The sequence below is a fragment of the Bubalus bubalis genome, chromosome 2 (genome assembly GCF_019923935.1).
Source record: "Bubalus bubalis isolate 160015118507 breed Murrah chromosome 2, NDDB_SH_1, whole genome shotgun sequence".
Classification (NCBI taxonomy): Eukaryota; Metazoa; Chordata; class Mammalia; order Artiodactyla; family Bovidae; genus Bubalus; species Bubalus bubalis.
Window position 1 is genome coordinate 76,696,769 of NC_059158.1, and position 22,650 is coordinate 76,719,418.

Here is a 22,650-nt window from a genome sequence, read left to right on the forward strand (position 1 = left end):
ACTCTTTACTTTCTTCTTTATACTTTTTTGGTTTTTGGCCATGCCACACAGCTTGTGGGATCTTAGTTCCCCAACCAGGGATTGATTCCAGGCCACTCAGGTGAAAACACTGAGTCCTCACCACTGAACTGCCAGGGAATTCCCTCTTCTTTATATATTTTTATAGTAGCTTAATACTTCCACTATGAATACAGTTGACCATTGGACAACCTGGTTTCCAGGGTGCTGATCCTCCTCTCAGGAGAACACCTGTGAATAAATATTATCTGCGGACTGTGTAGCTCTGTGGTACCTACTATAAAAAAAAATTCACGTATAAGTGGACTTGTGCAGTTCAAATCTGTGTGGTTCAAGAGCCAACTGTAGTTATGAAGGGCTTATTATTAAGAACTGTGTGGCAGCCTAGATGGTCGCTAACTAGTAAGTAGCAGCAGCAGGATTCGAACCTAAGGAGCCTGATTTGACACCCCACGTTCTTAGCCTCTGTTTATACAGCCTTCTTTGTATTACTTTTATAATCAGAAAGTACATTTTCAAAGTCTTTTTATTCTTGGAAAAAGCACTCCCCACGTGTTCCTCACTCCTGTGGTAGAAATAGAGACACTCTCGCCACTTCCAAGGGGACATGTCCCCCTTCTCTGCTTTCCATTGCTTTCTACCTCTTTCAGGTCCTCTCTCTCTCTCTCTAGGAAGCCTTCTGCTCTGTAGGATTTCCAGCGGTCCTTATCCCTTACCATTTGCAGCCCTTCCCTCTGCTTCTAAACATAGCCAGGTCCTCTATGTCAAAAACAAAATGTATGTCCACACAAAACTTGCACACCAATGTCCACAGCAGCATTATTTGCAAGAGTCAAAAACTGGATGTAACCCAGATGTCCAGCAAGTAAAGGAAATGTGATACTCTACTCAATGGGATATTATTTGGCAATTAAAAAAGGGATGAAGTACTGATACATACTTTAACATGGATAAACCTTGAAAACATTGTCCTAAGTAAAGAGGCCAGTCATAGAAGACCACATATTGTGTGGTTCCACTTATTTGAAATGTCCAGAATAGAACATCTACAGAGCCAGAAAGCAGATAAGTCGTTACCTAGGGCTGGTGAGGATAGGGGGCCAGGGGAGTAACTGTTAATGGGTAAGAGGTTTGTTTCATGGCTAGGTGATGCTAGTGGAAAAGAACTCGCCTGCCAATGCAGAGATGTAAGAGACATCCTCGATCCCTTAGGTTAGGAAGATCCCCTGGAGGAGGGCAAGGCAACCCACTCTGGTATTCTTGCCTGGAGAATCCCATGGATAGAGGAGCCTGGTGGGCTACAGTCTGCAGGGCCCCAAAGAGTTGGACACAACTGAAGAGACTTAGTTTCATTGAGTTAGACAAGGCTATGGTCCTAGTGTGATTAGATTGACTAGTTTTCTGTAAGTATGGTTTCAGTATGTCTGCCCTCTGATGTCAAAGCCTTTGACTGTGTGGATCACAATAAACTGTGGAAAATTCTGAAAGAGATAGGAATACCAGACCACCTGACCTGCCTCTTGAGAAATTTGTATGCAGGTCAGGAAGCAACAGTTAGAACTGGACATAGAACAACAGACTGGTTCCAAATAGGAAAAGGAGTACATCAAGGCTATATATTGTCACCCTGCTTATTTAACTTCTATGCAGAGTACATCATGAGAAATGCTGGGCTGGAAGAAGCACAAGCTGGAATCAAGATTGCCGGAAGAAATATCAATAACCTCAGATATGCAGATGACACCACCCTTATGGCAGAAAGTGAAGAGGAACTAAAAAGCCTCTTGATGAAAGTGAAAGAAGAGAGTGAAAAAGTTGGCTTTAAGCTCAACATTCAGAAAACAAAGATCATGGCATCCGGTCCCATCACTTCATGGGAAATAGATGGGGAAACAGTGGAAACAGTGTCAGGCTTTATTTTTCTGGGCTCCAAAATCACTGCAGATGGTGACTGCAGCCATGAAATTAAAAGACGCTTACTCCTTGGAAGAAAAGTTATGACCAACCTAGATAGCACATTCAAAAGCAGAGACATTACTTTGCCAACAAAGGTCCATCTAATCAAGGCTATGGTTTTTCCAGTGGTCATGTATGGATGTGAGAGTTGGACTGTGAGAAGGCTGAGCACCGAAGAATTGATGCTTTTGAACTGTGGTGTTGGAGAAGACTCTTGAGAGTCCCTTGGTCTGCAAGGAGATCCAACCAGTCCATTCTAAAGGAGATCAACCCTGGGATTTCTTTGGAAGGAATGATGCTAAAGCTGAAACTCCAATATTTTGGCCACTTCATGCGAAGAGTTGACTCATTGGAAAAGACTCTGATGCTGGGAGGGATTGGGGGCAGGAGGAGAAGGGGACGACAGAGGATGAGATGGCTGGATGGCATCACTCACTCAATGGACATGACTCTGAGTGAACTCTGGGAGTTGGTGATGGACAGGGAGGCCTGGCGTGCTGCGATTCATGGGGTCGCAAAGAGTCGGACACGACTGAGCAACTGAACTGAAATGAACTGAACTGAAGTGACTTAGCATGCACGCAAAAGGTTTGTTTCAGGGGTGATGAAAATGTGAAATTGATGGTGGTAGTGGCTGCACAACTCTTTGAGTACACTAAATACCACTGAATTGTACACTTTAAGTAGGTGTGAATTGTATAATCTGTGAATTCAGTTCAGTTCAGTCGCTCAGTTGTGTCTGACTCTGCCACGCCATGCCAGGCCTCCCTGTCCATCACCAACTCTCAGAGTTTACTCAAACTCATGTCCATTGAGTTGGTGATGCCATCCAACCATCTCATCCTCTGTCGTCCCCTTCTCCTCCTGCCTTCAATCTTTCCCAGCATTAGGGTCTTTTCCATCGAGTCAGCTCTTTACATCAGGTGGCCAAAGTATTGGAGTTTCAGCTTCAGTATCAGTCCTTCCAATTAATACTCAGGACTGATTTCCTTTAGGATAGACTGGTTGGATCTCCTTGCAGTCCAAGGGACTCTCAAGAGTCTTCTCCAACACCACAGTTCAAAAGCATCAATTCTTCGGCGCTCAGCTTTCCTTATAGCCCTATAAGGGCTCTCACATCTATACATGACTACTGGAAGAATCATAGCTTTGACTAGACAGACCTTTGTTGGCAAAGTAATGTCTCTGCTTCTTAATATGCTGTCTAGGTTGGTCATAACTTTTCTTCCAAGGAGCAAGCGTCTTTTAATTTCAAAATCTGTGAATTATACCTCGACAAAGATGTTATTTAAAAAAAGAACGCAAGAATCCCCACCATTCTCTGCAGCCACTTCCATCACTTTTCATCTCTCCTTCCACTGCTAAAATTTTGGTCTAAGTCACTATGACTTCCAAGTGGTCAATTTCACTGACCCTTACTGAGTCATCCTGAAATTTCCTCCTGAGCCTCTTTTCCTCACTAGGTTCTCTGTTTGCGCCAACTCCTTCTTTAATGCTTTGACAGCTCCTCTCCTTTTTCAGGTCCCCTTTCCAACCCCCAGGTCCTGATTCCTCCTTCTCTGTACCATTTCTCTTGCATCCATCTCTTCCTTTCCATCCTGCAGTCAACGCACTAATTTAGGCCCCATCACTTTGTTTCTGCCAATATCTCCCAACTGATGTGATCGTTTTCGCTCATCAGTGCATTCAGGGAACCACCTGAATTAAACAGGTCAGTTTAAATTAAAGTGTTAAACAGAATTAAACAGTGTTAGGTAAAAACAGAGACACCATTTCACTTATTTGTCAAAAACTTTCATCAGTCTCTGCTACCTGTAAGATAAACCCTAAGCTGGCCTTCAGGGTCTCCATCATCTGGCCCTAACTTCTAATATTAATCTGCCTCTCCTATAACTCTCTTATGCAAATTCTCAGCACTAGCCAAACCCTCCATTCCAGAACCCTCTGAATAGGTCTTGACTTTCCTGTATTCACACGCTTTCTCCATCACTGCTCTGCCTTACCCCCTTAGGAATGACCCTCTCCCACTACTCCACCTTTCTGCCAACCACCTTACTCATCCTTCAAGGCCCAGTTCTGTGAAGAGATCACTCCAGCCCTTAATTATCTTTCTTCTCTCTCATTCCCAGAACACTATCATACTGGTTTGTATTTTTTTGTGTGTTTTTTTCCCCTAAGAACTTCATTGAACAACAAATTCACTGTTTTGTTCCACTATCTTCTGCCATTTCATAGGCAACTTCATAATTCTATCCTCCCCCAATTTTTTATCTTTTTGAGCAATCTATTCCAGGTGCCCTTTACAATATTCCAGGGAGCTGAAATTTTTTCCATTAAGAGAATTTTTTTAAAGACTGAAAAAATAAAACTATCATACTGTTTTGGTTGTCATATGTATTAGGCTTCCTTCTCTAATTAAATTAAAAACCATCTGACCCAAGTTCAGAAGACCACTGCCACCGAACTTTCTTGTTCCCTCACTTCTCATCCTTCTATATCTGTTCCTTGCTCTTGCAGGAAATTCTCATCTTAGGGCAACTCCTCCCCCTCCCCAATTATCAGCCTCTTTCCTTTTTACTTTCTACAGATTATTCACTGTATAATAATGAGCCCCAAAACAAAAAAAATAGACAAGGTCCTTGCCCTTGGGAAATATCCAGCTTAGACTAGACTCTAGGATTCACTAATTCAACCCCCCTCTTGCTAATCCCCCATTCCCCTTTTCTCTTACTCCCTAGTCCTTCCAGTGCATCCATCTGGAAAATTCCATCAATCCAACTATCTACTTTCACTCTTTTATACACACAGGATGATGCCCATTTGGAGAAAATCACACAGTGACAATGAATGGGGCCACTGCAGATGCACGGTCTCTAATTTCACTTGGATCTCAACATTGCTGGGCAATCCTTCTATTATCTGTCATTTTTTCCCTCCTATTTCCCAATCCCCTACCTCATTCATCTCTAACCTTGGCAAAAATGTACAGAAAGAAACTGAAGTAATTGAGGGACAAGGAGTTTCTTCGATTTTCTGTCCCCTCTTCCACATGAAAACCTATCTACATGTTCATCTATCATCCCTCCAACACTAAGGGAGCAGGAGTCTGGTTTCTCTCTCCCCTTTCACACACATGCCTCAGCTGTCCTGTTCAGATGGCTCCCCAATCCTGTACACGCTACTGTCAAAAGGAGCACCTCCAACTGGCTGCTCCCTAGCTCTCACCCTGCCTGCCTGCTGTATTAGAGCAGCAGAGCTCGCAGAAAGCTAAAGAGGCTCTCACTCCACCTCTGCCTTGGGACCAGGGGCCTCCCTGTTTCTTGACTCCTTCCTCTGACCAGGCCCTCCTGGCACAGCAGGACTCAGCCTCGTCTTTACCTCCTCTGTGAAGGTGAAGGTTCCTTAGTCACTACTGGATGATCCCATTGCACCATTTGCTCACCTCTGTCTGTGTATCCTTCTTACTCTATTGCAAAATTTATTTACATGTCTGATTCCACCAAGGACTGAGAACTCATGGAGGACAAGAACTGTGTATTCCAAGGCCAGTACACCGCAAATGACATATCCCCCGCTATCTGGGTTCCTTCTCTGTCTCCACAACACCTGAGGCAAATCTCCTCTTTCTTCATTAATCTGTGCATTACTGCTTCATGATCGGAGAATGCAGAATGTACAATTTTTCTTCCTAGCACTTGCTAAGGTTTTTAGTGGCATAATTTACTATCCTTTGCCCTATTTCATGTATATTTGTAAAAAGAACCCTAATCAAAGTATCAAATTTAATATTAAATCAAATTTACTAATAATAACATTCTGAAATCCAGCCTTATTATGTCTACTTAAATTGTCAAATTAGAGGCATCTTAAAGTTTCCTATTATGATTGTGGTTTTTATCCATTTTTCCTTTTATTTTTAACAGCTCTTGCTTTATGTATTTTAACATGTTATTTGACTCAAAGATTCATTATTAATAATTTTATTGTATCATTATTAACCAGCCAGTTTTCTCTGATTCATTCAATAAATCTTTACTGAAAGCTTATTATGTGCCAGGCATTGTTCTAGGTACTTGGGCTACACCAAGAACAAAACAAAAACTCTTTCCTGAACTTATGTTCTAGTTGAGGAGGTAGGCAAAAAATAACATGACAAATAAGTAAGTCATATAGTGTGTTAGAAAGTGTTAAGTAGTAGGAGTAGGGCCTTACAGGACATTATAAGGACTGTGGCTTTTACTCTGAGTGAAATAGTCTGGTTTCGGCTGCACAGCAAGGCATGTGGGATCTTAGTTCCCTGACCAGGAGTCAAACCAATGCCCTCTGCATTGCGAGTATGGAGTCTTAACCACTGGACCACCAGGGCAGTCCCTAGAGGAACATTTTAAATGACCCCACTGGATATATTCATACAATCAGCAAAATACAGAATGTGGAAAGCCCTATTAGGGCAGACACATGAACCAGTTGCTTCAACAAATAAATTTCCCGGAAAAAAAAAGGGAAAATAAACTTACTGAATAAAACAAATTGACATCTTCTTCAAGCCATGTGGCATAACTGGCACTAGAATTCCTTCCTGCCTTAAACAACTAGACAAAATGTGAAGGAGCTATTTTTTTGGCACTGGCTGCTGAACAATGTAAGACAGAGACCCTTGAGGGTAAACAAACACACACGGTGAGTCCAGCTGGGTTGCAGTGTCCTGCCTGGGAAACCACCCCAAATTTTTCATTGGGAGTTGGAGCCCAAGCCAAGCACAGCGCTTTGCTGTTTCATTAGAGAGCAGAGGGTTGATTGTGAAGCAGCTGGGATTTGTGAGGCAGGGTACTGAGGGTTCTGGAAAACAGAAAGACACAGGGTCTACCGGACAGTAAGGCTGCTGCAAGGCTGAGAGCCGAATAGAGGTTCCAGAGGTGGCAGGGCTGGAAGAAGTTGAAGTCTTAGCCCAACCAGAGTAGAAAGACCTCACTAAGGCCCACAGGCATTCAACTGGAACCAGAAAGATCAGCTGAGACCTCGGGAGTAAGAACCACGCAGAAGCAGAGCACAGGTGAGCAAATTAAGACCTGTGAGCCAACCCAACTCACTGTCTTTTTTTGTAAATAAATTTTAATGGAACATAAGCTATGCTCATTTGTTTACCCACTGTCTAGGCTGCCTTTGTACTATATTAGCAGACTTGAGTTGTTGCAATAAGAAACCACAGGGTCCACAAAAGTCTAAGATATTTACTACCTGGCCCTTTATAGAAAAACTCTGTGGAACTCCACAAAGTCCTACAGTATAGGGCCACACTCTAAAACTTAGAGGAAAACAAAACAGATCCACTCAACCAAAGAAGAAAACTAAGCCTGGAAGAGCAACATAATCTCCACAAGGTTATTATTCATTATGTCATAATTATATATTAGATAACATATGAAGAATAGAAAATGTGACATGGCCAAGGAGAAAAAGCAGTCAATAAAACAGAACAGATCCTGATTTTGTCCAGATGACAGATTGACAGATAAGGACTTTAAAACAGCCATTATAAATATGTATGTACAAGTACTTAAAGGAAAAGATAGACGTGAGTTGCACCGGAGAAGGAAATGGCAACCCACTCCAGTGTTCTTGCCTGGAGAATCCCAGGGACAGGGGAGCCTGGTGGACTGCCATCTATGGGGTCGCACAGAGTCGGACACGACTGAAGTGACTTAGCAGCAGCAGCAGCAGCAGCATCAAGGAATGTTGTTACCACATGGAGTAGTGGTCCTCTAAAGTTACTTAGCTCCCTGGGACTAAATATATGAACACAACTTTGTACATTTTTATATACCATTCAGCACACAGAAATAACTTTGAAATAAGCATTTAGACAGATTGAGAGATTTGTTAGAATATAGACTAGGAAACATGATGTTTGGAAACTAAATTTGTATCTCTGCATTGTTTTTAGAGCCAAAGAAACGGAACTTTGATTTCTCTTGAGGTGATATAAATAATCTATTATAGAATTCGTATTTTTTTAAAAACTTCATTCTGCTTGTAAGCATTTAAGAATATAATTTCTAAAGTTAACTAGACCTGATTTTTTTTTTAAGTATTGATTAGTTTGGGGTTTGAAAAAATTAAAAAAAAAAAAAAAGATAGACATGAGTAAACAGCTAGGAAACCTCAACAGAGAAATATATATGCAAAGAACCAAATGCAAATTCTAGAACTGTTAAGTACAATATACGAAGAAAATTTTAAAGGCGCCTGGCTTTTAGAGTTACATAATGGAGAATCTACAGATGAAATTTTATATCTGAAATGTGCTTCAAAATAACCCAGCTTGGGGAAGCGAAGTGGTTGGGGAAAAAGATGAAACAAGCTTCCATAAACTGATGACTGTTGTAACTAGGTGATGGGTATGTATGGCTTTCTCTACTTTTCTGTATGTTTAAAATTCTGCACATTCAAAAGCTAAAAAAGAAAACCAATCTTTACAAGAAAAAACTGTTTTAACTGCAAAAAAGATGATGTTCAAATGAAACTCTGCATATATATTACTCTTCTCCCATCTTTGCCAAATTCCTGGAGGCATATAGCATCCACTCTGCATTTTCAAAGACTCCCAATGCTTGGGGAAAGTGAGCATTTCATAAAACTGTGAATATTTATTTAGATGAATTCCATTTCCCTCACCCCACCTCTCTCTCTCTCTCTGTGTTATACACTTTGACACACATGGGAATATCAGTATTTGATTTCACAAAATGAGACTGCATTAAAATACTCTATAACTTGTATTTTCCAAATAACATATGTTATGAATATCATTATTGTCCACAGTACAGGCCAACATCTTTTTCTGGTTAATGACTTCACTGTAAGTATCATTGAGAGTCTACATGTTCTATACTGTGCATTATGATTCATAATTTCAACAGGAACTTTGTGAAAGAAAGCTATCTCAGGCAGAGGGAAGACATAAGAGCATATATGACTTGAGGGACAAGTCTGACTTTAGGGACTTTGGGGCCATGATTTGATTGTTACTTAAGCATGCTTTAATTTATGTAGTAACAAGTCATAACAGAGTTGAAAGCCATTTGTTAAAAAACATCATATAGCAAAAATCCATCTCCATTCTCTGGTTGTCCACATAGAGTTTAAGTCACAGGAAGCTCCTTATTAATAATAATTTCCAAATCACCCATAGGCTGCATCCAGTTCAGTTCAGTCGCTCAGTCATGTCAGACTCTTTGCGACCCCATGGACTGCAGCACGCCAGGCCTCCCTGTCCATCACCAACTCCCGGACTTAACCCAAACCCATGTCCATCGAGTCGATGATGCCATCTAGCCATCTCATCCTCTGTGGTCCCCTTCTTCTCCTGCCCCCAATCCCTCCCAGCATCAGGGTCTTTTCAAATGAGTCAGCTCTTCACATCAGGTGGCCAAAGTATTGGAGTTTCAGCTTCAACATCAGTCCTTCCAATGAACAACCAGGACTGATCTCCTTTAGGATGGACTGGTTGGATCTCCTTGCACTCCAAGGGACTCTCAAGAGTCTTCTCCAACACAACAGTTCAAAAGCATCAACTCTTCGGCACTCAGCTTTCTTTATAGTCCAACTCTCACATCCATACCTGAACACTGGAAAAACCATAGCCTTGACTAGACGGACCTTTGTTGGCAAAGTAATGTCTCTGCTTTTGAATGTGCTGTCCAGGTTGGTTGTAACTTTCATTCCAAGGAGTAAGCGTCTTTTAATTTGATTGCTGCAATCACCATCTGTAGTGATTTTGGAGCCCAGAAAAATAAAGTCAGCCACTGTTTCCACTGTTTCTCAAGGATCTCAGGTCGTTGACAAAAGTTTAAAGTACCTAATTTTTGAGGTAAAATAGCCCTCTGCTATCTGGAGGCTAAATTTTTGAAAAAAGCACTATCATAAGAAAATTCTTAATGAAAGAAATCTATGGCCTTAGAGTCACAAATAAACAAAAGAACTTGTAACTATTTTGCATATTTGCTTAAAAAAGAATGATAAAATATTAATAGCTTTAAATGTATCTTAAACTATAGTATATATAAGTAATTTCCAGTTACCATTCTTTCATCCTGGAAATTGTAAAGGTGTTCCTCTTCTATATTATAATTAACATTGACATTTTGCTTTGTTGCAGAGATTATGCACAGTAAAAGACATTTTCCCCTTGGATCTGGTCCCATTCAAACATTTGCTATCTTCTGTATTTGTTTGTTTGCTTTTTTCTTTTATACAGTTTAAACAAAAGCTTTGGAAAATAAAAATGTTATCTTTCAATGTATAAAATTCAAACACATCAAGCATAAAGTAAAAATCAGTCCAGTCTCACCATTTGGAAATAACTGCTATGAACCCTTGGGTGAACATCATCCTAGATATCTTTGGGCATGTATACATAAAAGGAAGCAAAACTTGATGTAAGTAGGATTTACTGTTCTATACCCAGGTTTTTCTCCTCCATATATACCCATGAATACTTCAATCCACAGTACATCTATATCATCTTTTTTAATGACTGCATAGCACCCCATTGCATGGAGGAACCATAATTTATTTGGTCATTCTCTTACCAAGCCATTTCAGATTCAGATTCTGGTGAATATTTCCCAGTCACTATTATTATAAAGTTACCTTCTTATTCATCCATCTTGGTACACTCATCCTATTGTTCTCCCAAGATAAATTCCTAAAAGCAGAATTGTTAGCTAAAAAGTATGTATACCTTACATCTTGATACACATGCCCACACAGCCCTCTGGAAAGGCCAAACTATTTCACATACCCACCAGCTGTGCGTTTCTTAGGCTTTCTGCTGGACTTACTCACAGTCTGTCCCCTCTCCTCTCGCTGGCTTCAGTTCGCTCCACAGGTTGACTTCCATCAGCTTTCTTCATGCTTACACTTCCATAAGCCTTCTACACTGCTTCCACCTCAAGCGCTTCTCTTTCAGATGTCTTCCCTTCCCCTTTCCCAACCTCTTTTTCCTAATTATCTCTAATAAGTCTGACTCACAACTCAAATTCCATGGAACAAAAGTCTCACAGTTGCCCAAAAAGGTGTCCAGAAGTAAAACTGCCTTAAAATAATCTTGGAGGGAGATAGAACATAAAAGGGGCGGGCAGGGAATGAAGTCACTATCTACGCCAGTCATAGGACAAAACCTGACATTTCGAGATAAATTATTCTTTAGGCCTACCATATAAATTTTGTGCATAAATATTTCTACAGGAGGTTGCATTCTGAAAGGTCTTTCATTCAGTTATGAAGGTGAGTACTTACTATGTACATATATTGTACGCCACATTTGGGGAAGACAGAGATGAAAAAAATAAGATTCTTGTCTCTAAGAAGCTCCCATTCTAGCAGGAGAGATGGGGGTGTAAACTACTTTTCAGATAAGTGTGCATACTCTGATTCAGGGTAATAAATGTTGTGATAAAGGCAGCCCTCAGTGCTACTGAAGCAGACTGGGTTAGTTCAGCCTGGGTAGAAGCAAAGATTGGAGAAGGCAATGGCACCCCACTCCAGTACTCTTGCCTGGAAAATCCCATGGATGGAGGAGCCTGGTAGGCTGCAGACCACAGGGTAGCGAAGAGTCGGACACGACTGAGTGACTTCACTTTCACTTTTCACTTTCATGCATTGGAGAAGGAAATGGCAACCCACTCCAGTGTTCTTGCCTGGAGAATCCCAGGGACGGGGGAGCCTGGTGGGCCGCCGTCTATGGGGTTGCACAGAGTCGGACACGACTGAAGCGACTTAGCAGAAGCAAAGACAGCTTCAAAGGAGAGATGACATTTAAGTGTGGCCTTGAAGGATGAATGATTTGCTGGGTGAATAAAGGACACAGCAGACAAAGCAATTAAGGAGGTGCTCAATGGCAAACCTTAGCAGATATGAGTTTAGGAAAGTGGCAGGAGATGAGGCTGAAGAGGTAAACTGAGGCCAGGCTGAGATGGAGTTATCCTTTGATCCTAAGAGATTCAGACTTTAGACCAGCAATGAAGAGTTCTCGGGGTTTGTTTGTTTGTTTTTGTTTTGTTAAGTAGGGAAGCATCATAATCAGACCTGAATTCTAGAAAGACAGTTGTAGGTAAGAAGACAGACTAAGGTGGACACTAATTACAAGGGACAGTAAAGACTTGTACCCAGACCATGCAAAAAGCTGGAGGCATCCAAGAAATGGGATTTACTGACTCACTGAACATAGATGCTGAAGGTGGTGGCAAGGACCAAAAGAACTTAAATGCTTATACTTAGGTAGTGCCTGGATGGTGATGCCATTAATGGAGATAGAGTATATATATGGAGGAGCAGAAGACATGGGGGAAAATATTCACTTCCATGTTGAACTTGTTGAACTTAAGGGACCTGTGAGACATCAGGAAAAGATGCTTAACAGAGAGTGGGAGTTAAGGCCCAGTGTTCGGTTCTAGGGGATATTCTGCTGATTTTTTTAAAAAAATTGTATAGATTTGGCAGTCATTTGAGGTGGGTAAACATGATTGCTGACCACCAGGAGAGGAAACAGGGATGAGGGCTTAGAACAGAATCTTAGGGAACACTAGTATTTATAAACCTAGAAGTAGAAGAAAAGCCTAGTGAAAGTCCAGGAAAATCAGAGAAACGGGGCAAGCCAGGAGAGACTGGCTCATAAAAGGCACATGAGTGTAAAAGAGAAAATATGCCTCCGTCTTTGCCTGCCCCACACTTTTCCTTCCCATACTCACTGTGCAACGTAAGAATCTCACGTGGAAGCTTTGGGAGCTGGAACAAAGATTCTAATAAAGTGGGAGGTGGGAGTGAGATTAAACAGAAAGTTCCTGGGACCCAGTTAGGGATTCTGCACCGTGATCTGGGATTTACTGCCAGTGTTAATACCAGGAATAGTTTCATCCCCAAAGGGCTTGTTACCTTCTCTCTATGTTCCAAGAGACTAATATGTCCTTTCCCCTTGCCAGTGTCACTACTCATAGTTTTAATCCATCCCTTAGCTCACGACGGAAGAGAATAAGTATGGCCGTGCCTCGGGGTTCAAGGCCCTTATGCCCTTCTTAAGCAGTTAAAAAGTCTCTTCTTCCCATTTTCCAGGAGGGAAATGTGCACACAGCTGCTGATGATAAATACTGGCACAAAGACTTAGAGTAGATTAATTTACATCAATCTAAAGGGGTGAAGGTCTTGGGAGGCCTTACAAATAGCTGTGAAAAGAAGAGAAGTGAAAAGCAAAGGAGAAAAGGAAAGATACAAGCATCTGAATGCAGAGTTCCAAAGAATAGCAAGGAGAAATAAGAAAGCCTTCCTCAGCGATCAATGCAAAGAAATAGAGGAAAACAACAGAATGGGAAAGACTAGGGATCTCATCAAGAAAATTAGAGATACCAAGGGAACATTTCATGCAAAGATGGGCTTGATAAAGGACAGAAATGGTATGGACCTAACAGAAGCAGAAGATACTAAGAAGAGGTGGCAAGAATACACAGAAGAATTGTACAAAAAAGAGCTTCATGACCAAGATAATCACGATGGTGTGATCACTCACCTAGAGCCAGACATCATGGAATGTGAAGTCAAGTGGGCCTTAGAAAGCATCACTACGAACAAAGCTAGTGGAGGTGATGGAATTCCAGTGGAGCTATTTCAACTCCTAAAAGATGATGCTGTGAAAGTGCTGCACTCAATATGCCAGCAAATTTGGAAAACTCAGCAGTGGCCACAGGACTGGAAAAGGTCAGTTTTCATATACAAGCAACTCCTACAGCTCAATTCCAGAAAAATAAATGACCCAATCAAAAAATGGGCCAAAGAACTAAATAGACATTTCTCCAAAGAAGACATACAGATGGCTAACAAACACATGAAAAGATGCTCAACATCACTCATTATCAGAGAAATGCAAATCAAAACCACTATGAGGTATCATTTCACGCCAGTCAGAATGGCTGCTATCCAAAAGTCTACAAGCAATAAATGCTGGAGAGGTGTGGAGAAAAGGGAATGCTCTTACACTGTTGGTGGGAATGCAAACTAGTACAGCCACTATGGAGAACAGTGTGGAGATTCCTTAAAAAACTGGAAATAGAACTGCCTTATGATCCAGCAATCACACTGCTGGGCATACACACTGAGGAAACAGAATTGAAAGAGACACGTGTACCCCAATGTTCATCGCAGCACTGTTTATAATAGCCAGGACATGGAAGCAACCTAGATGTCCATCAGCAGATGAATGGATAAGAAAGCAGTGGTATATATACACAATGGAGTATTACTCAGCCATTAAAAAGAATACATTTGAATCAGTTCTAATGAGGTGGAGGAAACTGGAGCCTATTATACAGAGTGAAGTAAGCCAGAAAGAAAAACACCAATACAGTATACTAACGCATATATATGGAATTTAGAAAGATGGTAACAATAACCCTGTGTACAAGACAGCAAAAGAGACACTGATGTATAGAACAGTCTTTTGGACTCTGTGGGAGAGGGAGAGGGTGGGAAGATTTGGGAGAATGGCATTGAAATACGTATAATATCATATATGGAACGAGTCGCCAGGTTCGATGCATGATACTGGATGCTTGGAGCTGGTGCACTGGGATGACCCAGAGGGATGGTATGGGGAGGAAGGAGGGAGGAGGGTTCAGGATGGGGAACACATGTATACCTGTGGTGGATTCATTTCGATATTTGGAAAAACCAATACAATATTGTAAAGTTTAAAAATAAAATAAAAAAAAAAAAAAGAAAAGGTCAGTTTTCATTCCAATCCCAAAGAAAGGCAATGCCAAAGAATGCTCAAACTACTGCACAATTGCACTCATCTCACATGCTAGTAAACTAATGCTCAAAATTCTCCAAGCCAGGCTTCAGCAATACGTGAACCGCGAACTTCCTGATGTTCAAGCTGTTTTAGAAAAGGCAGAGGAACCAGATATCAAATTGCTAACATCCGCTGGATCATGGAAAAAGCAAGAGAGTTCCAGAAAAAATCTATTTCTGCTTTATTGACTATGCCAAAGCCTTTGACTGTGTGGATCACAATAAACTGTGGAAAATTCTGAAAGAGATGGGAATACCAGACCACCTGACCTGCCTCTTGAGAAACCTATATGCAGGTCAGGGAGAAATAGTTAGAACTGGGCATGGAACAACAGACTGGTTCCAAATAGGAAAAGGAGCAAGTCAAGGCTGTATATTGTCACCCTGCTTATTTAACTTATATGCAGAGTACATCATGAGAAACGCTGGGCTGGAAGAAGCACAAGCTGGAATCAAGACTGCCAGGAGAAATATCAATAACCTCAGATATGCAGATGACACCACCCTTATGGAAGAAAGTGAAGAGGAACTAAAAAGCCTCTTGATGAAAGTGAAAGAAGAGAGTGAAAAAGTTGGCTTAAAGCTCAACATTCAGAAAACTAAGATCATGTCCCATCACTTCATGGGAAATAGATGGGGAAACAGTGGAAACAGTGTCAAACTTTATTTTGGGGGGCTCCAAAATCACTGCAGATGCTGACTGCAGCCATGAAATTAAAAGACGCTTACTCCTTGGAAGGAAAGTTATGACCAACCTAGATAGCACATTCAAAAGCAGAGACATTACTTTGCCAACAAAGGTCCATCTAGTCAAGGCTATGGTTTTTCCAGTGGTCATGTATAGATGTGAGAGTTGGACTGTAAAGAAAGCTAGCGCCGAAGAATTGATGCTTTTGAACTGTGGTGTTGGAGAAGACTCTTGAGAGTCCCTTGGACTGCAAGGAGGTCCAATCAGTCCATTCTAAAGGAGATCAGTCCTGGGATTTCTTTGGAAGAAATGATGCTAAAGCTGAAACTCCAATATTTTGGCCACCTCATGCGAAGAGTTGACTCATTGGAAAAGACTCTGATGCTGGGAGGGATTGGGGGCAGGAGGAGAAGGGGACGACAGAGGATGAGATGGCTGGATGGCATCACTGACTCAATAGACATGAGTTTGGGTGAACTCCGGGAGTTGGTGATGGACACGGAGGCCTGGCGTGCTGCAATTCATGGGGTCTCAAAGAGTCGGACATGACTGAGCGACTGAACTGAACTGAAAGGTGAAAAGGAGAAAGAAAGAGGAGAGAGGACTCAATAAATTTACCCTTCATTTTCAACCCTGAAGGGTGGAGAGTAGGTGGTACAAGACAACCTGTCTGCAACATAAAACTAGTTATGAATAGTCCATAAAGGGGCTTTCCCCATCACCAGACTTCTTCCTGATGACATATTTTCCCTCCCTCTTCTAATCAGAAGATCCCCCACTTCGAGTCAGAAGATAACCTTCGTGGAGTGTAGTGGGAAGCATTACTACAGCTTTTTCTGTAAGAGCTTTTTCCAAGATTGTCTGAACCATCATTTGTCAAAATCATAAGCGAGAAAAATGATGAATATCTTATTTCTATAATCTGCAAATATTCTATACACATGCATACATATATGTGTGTGCATTTAATACATGTGTGTGCATGTGTGTGTTCTGGCTCTTCCTCTACCTTGACTATCTGCCCAGATCCTCTTCACCATTACCTGCAGTTCCTAAAAAAGGTCTAAACACCATTAGTTCTTGTCAAAAGAGGAAACAAAAAGTAACTTGATTAATAAATAGAGTTTGGATTGGAGCCCAGATCTTAAGAGGTGTAAATTGGTGCTCTTTTCACAAGGCTGTACTTTCACATAGGTTTCCACTCTCCCATCCAACCAGTCCAAATCACGTCCTACATCACCGTCCCTTTACACATCTCTAACCTCAAATCTCCCCGAGGTTCCTCCCTCCACTAACACAAAAAAAAGACAGGTCTATCCTCCTACCAACCTCCTTCTTCTCTAAAAACATCTTTCTCTTTACTTTTCACACACACTCATCATATTTGTCCTGTCTCTGATTTTCTACTTTGCACACTGATTTCTGCGAAGAGACCATGCCATGCAGGACAGAGGAATGAACCCTTAAAAAAAATCAGAGTCATATTCAAATGCCCATTTTGCCTCTTACAATCTGTGCAATCATGGTCTTATTACTTAACCTCTTTGTCTCGCTTTTCTCATCAGCAAACATAATAATGCCAAACTCATTGAGTTTTAACAGGCAATTAGCACGACTTCCCTGGTGGTTCTGTAGTTAAGACTCCCAGTGCCAGGGACTGGAGTTCCCCTCCTCTCCGCCCCCGTCCAGAAACTAATATCCCACATGCGGCACCCCGCCCCCGCTCAAAAAAAGTAGTTAGCACATGTAAGACGCTTAACAGGGTATTACGTATTAATACATAAAAGGCACTTAAAAATGGTAGCTATTTGCCGTGAAAGTAGTATTTGCCTCACAAGACTGTTGTTCCTACATACCTGACACCTAAAGTGTTCTTCAAAATATTTTAATTCCCTTCCTCCCCCAGTTTTGAAAAAACTTTCCAATTCTTTCCAACAAAGATTCAGAAACCAGTTCAAATCCAACAAAGATTCATCTGCAAAACTATTTGCACATTTACTAAAATTTCACCACTTACACAAGGGCTTTCCTGGTGGCTCACTCAGTAAAGTATCCGCCCGCAGTGCAGGAGACCCAGGTTCGATCCCTGGATCGGAAAGGTCCCCTGGAGAAGGACATGGCAACGCAGTCCAGTATTCTTGCCTGGAGAATCCCTTGAACAGAAGAGCCTGGCGCGCTAAAGTCAATGGGGTCGCACAGAGTCGGACATGACTGAGCGACTAAACCACCACACAAGAATAATAGAATGACACCTATTTAAAGCTAACCAGACATAATTTCTCCTCTTCTTAAGACAGTGGAAGAGAATAATCACATTTTGCAAGTTGACCCAAAGACGTGTTGGATAATGCCAATAGATACAAGTTGCATTCTCTGCGGCAACTGGGTGTCGAGGAGCATTTCCGTTACTGTAGGTTTATCGCTCTGCAGCCGGAATAAATAAGTTTGCTGCACCAATCACACAGTTGACGTGGGCGAAGAAAACTTCAGATAATGTCCCATAAATCTCAATGAGGGACTGCAAATAGATGCCACGCCGTGACGTGATCTAAGCAAGTGACGAACACACGCGGATCTGTTTCTGTGACAAGTGGTAACGTGTGCCTGCATATGTCCGCAGGACTGAAAGCATAATCTGGTACGTCGAGATGTCTGATCGCGGACGTGTATCCCTTTGAACCCGACTGCGTAGCAAGTGAGCGACGATGAGAACCCTCGCGCACCTCTAGGAACTTACCTCTTCGGACGAACAGGTGCAAGCCGCTGGGCGCCGCCATGTTGGCGTCGGTCACGTGGCCACAAACTCTCGCACTTCGCCCCGCCCCGCCCCGCCCCGCCCGTTGGAGCCTTCCACTCGCCGCGCTGCCAAAAACCAGAGGCGCCGAGGCCGCCGGAGGGGAGCGCGCTTGCGCGCCGGGGGCTGACTGCGGGAGCTCTGGCGGCGGAGCGGCTCGGGCACCCGGGCCAGTAGGGGATCCCGCGGCCGGCCAAGCCCGCTCCAGCCACGAGAGGCGGGCTGCAGCAGCGGTTCGCGCACTCTCTCTGAGCCCCCGCGCCCAGGTGGGATGGAAGAAGCCTGTCAGGTAAGCGTGGTATCCAATATTTGTAGCATCAACGTTTTGGTGCATGGAAACGTGAAGTTGGGAGGAAAAAAATAAAGCACAATCTAGCGTTCAACATAGCACTTTGCATCGTCTGCCACTTTGTTGCCTATTTTTCCCTGGATTCAGCTGAAAGGTAAAATTTGGTTCAAAGTCACCAGCTGCCTGCCCCCTTGGCTGTCCCAGAATCTACATTACTCAGCAGAGACAACAGACAAGACAGGATCTGTGTGCAGCTGCAAAATCTATTCTGGGTTCCACAGTGGGTATATTCAGGGACTTCTCTTTCCCCGAGGACACCTCCAGCTCAGTGGTGTTAACTGGAGTCTTAATCCTAAATGTGACTTTTAAGAATGAGAGGATGATGTCTGCTAATTGTGCTGCCAAAAGATGAAGGCTTCGGAAGGCCAATTATGAACCAAGTGAGGGAGCTGATGGATCCCTAGTGATGACGGTGCCCATTTTTACCAAATTCACTATTCCTCTTATCTGCATTCTGGGGCACATTTCCATCCTGTCACAGAGCAGGTATTATTCATCTTGGTAACCAGCGAAGAACCTGATATGCAAGGAATGAAGGAATGTCTGGTGAAGAAATCGAACTCTGCATGAACACAGTCAAACCAACAATATAACAGTTTACAAATGCAGTGAAGACTGCTAAGGATTCTTGGTGAATGTGTGTGATGTCACCTAATTAACATTTAAGAATGTAACTTAACTACACAGTGAAAAACCCAGACAGTTCAGAAATGATTTTTTTAAAAAGCGTAAATCCCCTTCCTCACCTTGTCTACACACCACAATCCCACTCTCCAGTCAGCCACTGTGTGCAGTCATCCCATGCCTTTTACAGGTAAATATATGTAAATATTTTAAATAGAATCACATACTTTCTGTTACAAAATTGCTTTTCCACTGATCAGAAACATCAAATCTTAGAATACTTAGTTAGAGCTCATTCCTTTTAATGCCTCCATAGTCCTGATAATTTTACTTTTAAGGAGAGTGAATTTGGGTAGTTCATTAGAGGACACACCTATACTTCTTGGAGACCCAGTTTTGTATGCTTTCGGGTCACCTTGAAAGATAAAGGGGAAAAAAAAATGTTTTCCACTGAGGTAGATAAGATGCACAAGGATGAGAATGAAAAATGCTCTTTCAGGTGACTTCAAGCCCCACCTTTTTCAAATGCAGATCAGTTCCAAGGAGAGAGTTTTCTAATCTGTGCTCGCTGTAACTGAAGCCAACGACCTGAGTGCAGGAAAGGAACCTGAAAGTTAGCAGAGCACCGCGTCTCAAAAAGTGTGCAGAAAAAAGGAACCTGAAAGTTAGCAGAGCACCGCGTCTCAAAAAGTGTGCAGAAAAAAGAAACCTAGAAGTCCCTAGAGAAATGTCAGAGGGCATTAAGCCCTATTTCAAACACAGCTGAAATGGAGCACATGTTTATGTGATTCAGCTCAGCCAATCCTTGGGCTTCCCTGGTGGTTCAGTCAATAAAGAATCTGCCTGCAGTGCAGGAGACCCAGGTTAGATCCCCAGGTCAGGAAGATCCCCTGGGGAAGGCCATGGCAACCCACTCCAGTATTCTTGCCTGGAGAATCCCATGGATAGAAGAGCCTGGCAATCTACAGTCCTTGGGGTCATACAGAGTTGGACATGACTGAGCGACTAAACTACCACCAATCCTTGAAAAACAAATGCACGATTTATCCCCCTTCAACTAGAAGGAAAAGAAAACATTGTGAGAATCAGGTGGCACCACTATACTGTAATCCAGTGAGGAAGTCACCAGTAAATTCAGTATAGCATGTGGACATCCAGGATGAGCTAGAAATGAAGCAGATATGAACTTGCACAGGTAATAACTTGCCCACTGATTCTTGATTTAGCTTCTTTCATAACATGCTTCTGACATTGGAAAGATTGAGAATTGCCAGTGTGTGTCCTCCAAAATCATCAATTTATATAAGATATATGCATACTGATCGACCATATAAAGGGCTAGACTCCTGGCATCTAAGTAAAAGTGTTAGTCGTACAGTCATGTTCGACTCTGCGACCACTCCTCTGTCCATGGAATTCTCTAGGAGAGAATACTGGAGTAGGTAGCCAGTACCTTCTCCAGAGGAATCTTCCCAGCTCAGGGATTTGAACCCAAGTCTCCTGCATAATAGGTGGATTCTTTACTCTGAGCCATCAGGGAAGCCCTGTAAAAGATCCCTAGTAATTCTAACATCTGTGATCCTGGGTATAAGGGTATTATATTGCTTTCATTTAGGTGAGTAACTACTATTGACTCACTTCTCTTCTCTGTTTCTGCCCATCTTTCCTATGAAATGAAGGTTATGTTGTGGCACTGCATTGATTTGAACTTCCACCATTTTTCGGATTTTGTATTTCTTGAAAAAAAAATGTTGAATAATTTTTCAAAACCAGAGTTCAAGAAATAAAGGGTAACTTTTTAATACCCTCAGTTTCTATATCGAGAAGTTCATTCTGCGATGTTAAAATATTTTTATTGTGAAAGTATTGTTTTATAAGGTTTTTACCTTGTTATTTTTAATTAATTTATTTATTTGGCTGCATCCAGTCTTAGTTGCCACAGGCCAGATCCTCATTGCATCATGCAAGACATTTCATTGTGTCACATGGACTCGCTAGCTGTGTCTCAGAGGCTTAGTTGCACCATGGCATGTGGGATCTTAGTTCCTTTCCCTACTAGGGATTGAATCCACATCCTTTGCACTGCAAGGCAGATGGATTTTTAACAGCTGGACCACCAGGGAAGTCCCATTCCTCGGTTTTTAAAAGGTTGTCTTATTAGCATCTTTTTTTTTAATTTACTTATTTAATTGGAGGCTAATTACAATATTGTATTGGCTTTACCATACATCAACATGAATCCACCACGGGTGTACACGTGTTCCCAATCCTGAACCCCCCTCCCACCTCCCTCCCCATTATTAGCATCCTTTTATATCTTTTAATCTTCTTTTATTAAAGAGATAAATCAGAAATAAATTCTGATATTCTCATTTTCTAAAAGTCATTTTTTCCTTCCTCCTTCTTCTACTTAATGATATTTTATTATAGACATACTACATAACTCTTTCAAATACTGTATATAGTTTGTAGTAAAATTGAAATTATTTTGGTTTCCATAATGAAGATCCTGAATTTGTGATTCAAATTCACAATTTAAAAGCTCTAGAGATTTTGCTACCTGAAGTAAATCCCTTTAAAAATAACTTTTGCTTTGTAAAGACATCATCCTGTAACCTGAGAAAGCAATGGCAACCCACTCCAGTACTCTTGCCTGGAAAATCCCATGGATGGAGGAGCCTGGTAGGCTGCAGCCCATGGGTCGCTAAGAGTTGGGCACAACTGATCGACTTCACTTTCACTTTTCACTTTCATGCATTGGAGAAGGAAATGGCAACCCACTCCAGTGTTCTTGCCTGGAGAATCCCAGGGACGTCGGAGCCTGGTGGGCTGCCGTCTATGGGGTCGCACAGAGTCGGACACGACTGAAGCGACTTAGCAGCAGCAGCAGCAGCATCCTGTAACTTGTCTCACTGGGTTTTTAAATACTTATGAAGATTACCTGTAATGCAAAATAAAGACTAAGGTGTAGAAGCCCTTAGCCCTTACACTAAGGTATATATCTGTAAAAGAAACTTTTACATACAAACATAAGACTAACTGAGGCTGTGGTGTTTCCTACCGGGCACTACAGTGGCCTGCTGGGGGAAACTGGTGTCCTGGGACCTGCATAGCTTCAGGGGGGCTGTCAACCCCAGGTGCCTTCATTCTCCCTGAACTTACTTCTCAGTTTGCCATCTGAACCAGAAAAATTAGCCTTTTGGTTTTGTATCAGGATCGTTTCTTAGCATTTTACTCTATGGCTTAGGAAGAAAATTTCCCCTCCTGCCCTCCAGTGTGTTCAGTTTTAGTGTGAGGAAATGCTTTTATTTATTTACATTTCTTAAAAAGTCAAATGAACATTTTCAAGAACTTGGAGACCTGCATAAGCATAAGTTG

General features: G+C 42.0%; 2 protein-coding genes across 2 annotated transcripts in view; one reads left to right on the forward strand and one right to left on the reverse strand.

Moving 5' to 3' along the window:
• METAP1D (methionyl aminopeptidase type 1D, mitochondrial) overlaps positions 1–18,407 on the reverse strand; it is a 77,505-nt gene extending 59,098 nt beyond the window's left edge. Inside the window, exon 1 of the mRNA XM_006070254.4 lies at positions 18,243–18,407. Within this exon, the coding sequence (XP_006070316.3) occupies positions 18,243–18,282 (40 nt within the window). The 5' untranslated portion in view covers positions 18,283–18,407. The remainder of the gene's footprint in view (positions 1–18,242) is intronic.
• A 148-nt stretch (positions 18,408–18,555) lies between these two features.
• The window catches only part of SLC25A12 (solute carrier family 25 member 12), a 166,172-nt gene continuing 162,077 nt past the window's right edge, over positions 18,556–22,650 (forward strand). The window contains exon 1 of the mRNA XM_044933796.2: positions 18,556–18,588. Within this exon, the coding sequence (XP_044789731.1) occupies positions 18,571–18,588 (18 nt within the window). The 5' untranslated portion in view covers positions 18,556–18,570. The remainder of the gene's footprint in view (positions 18,589–22,650) is intronic.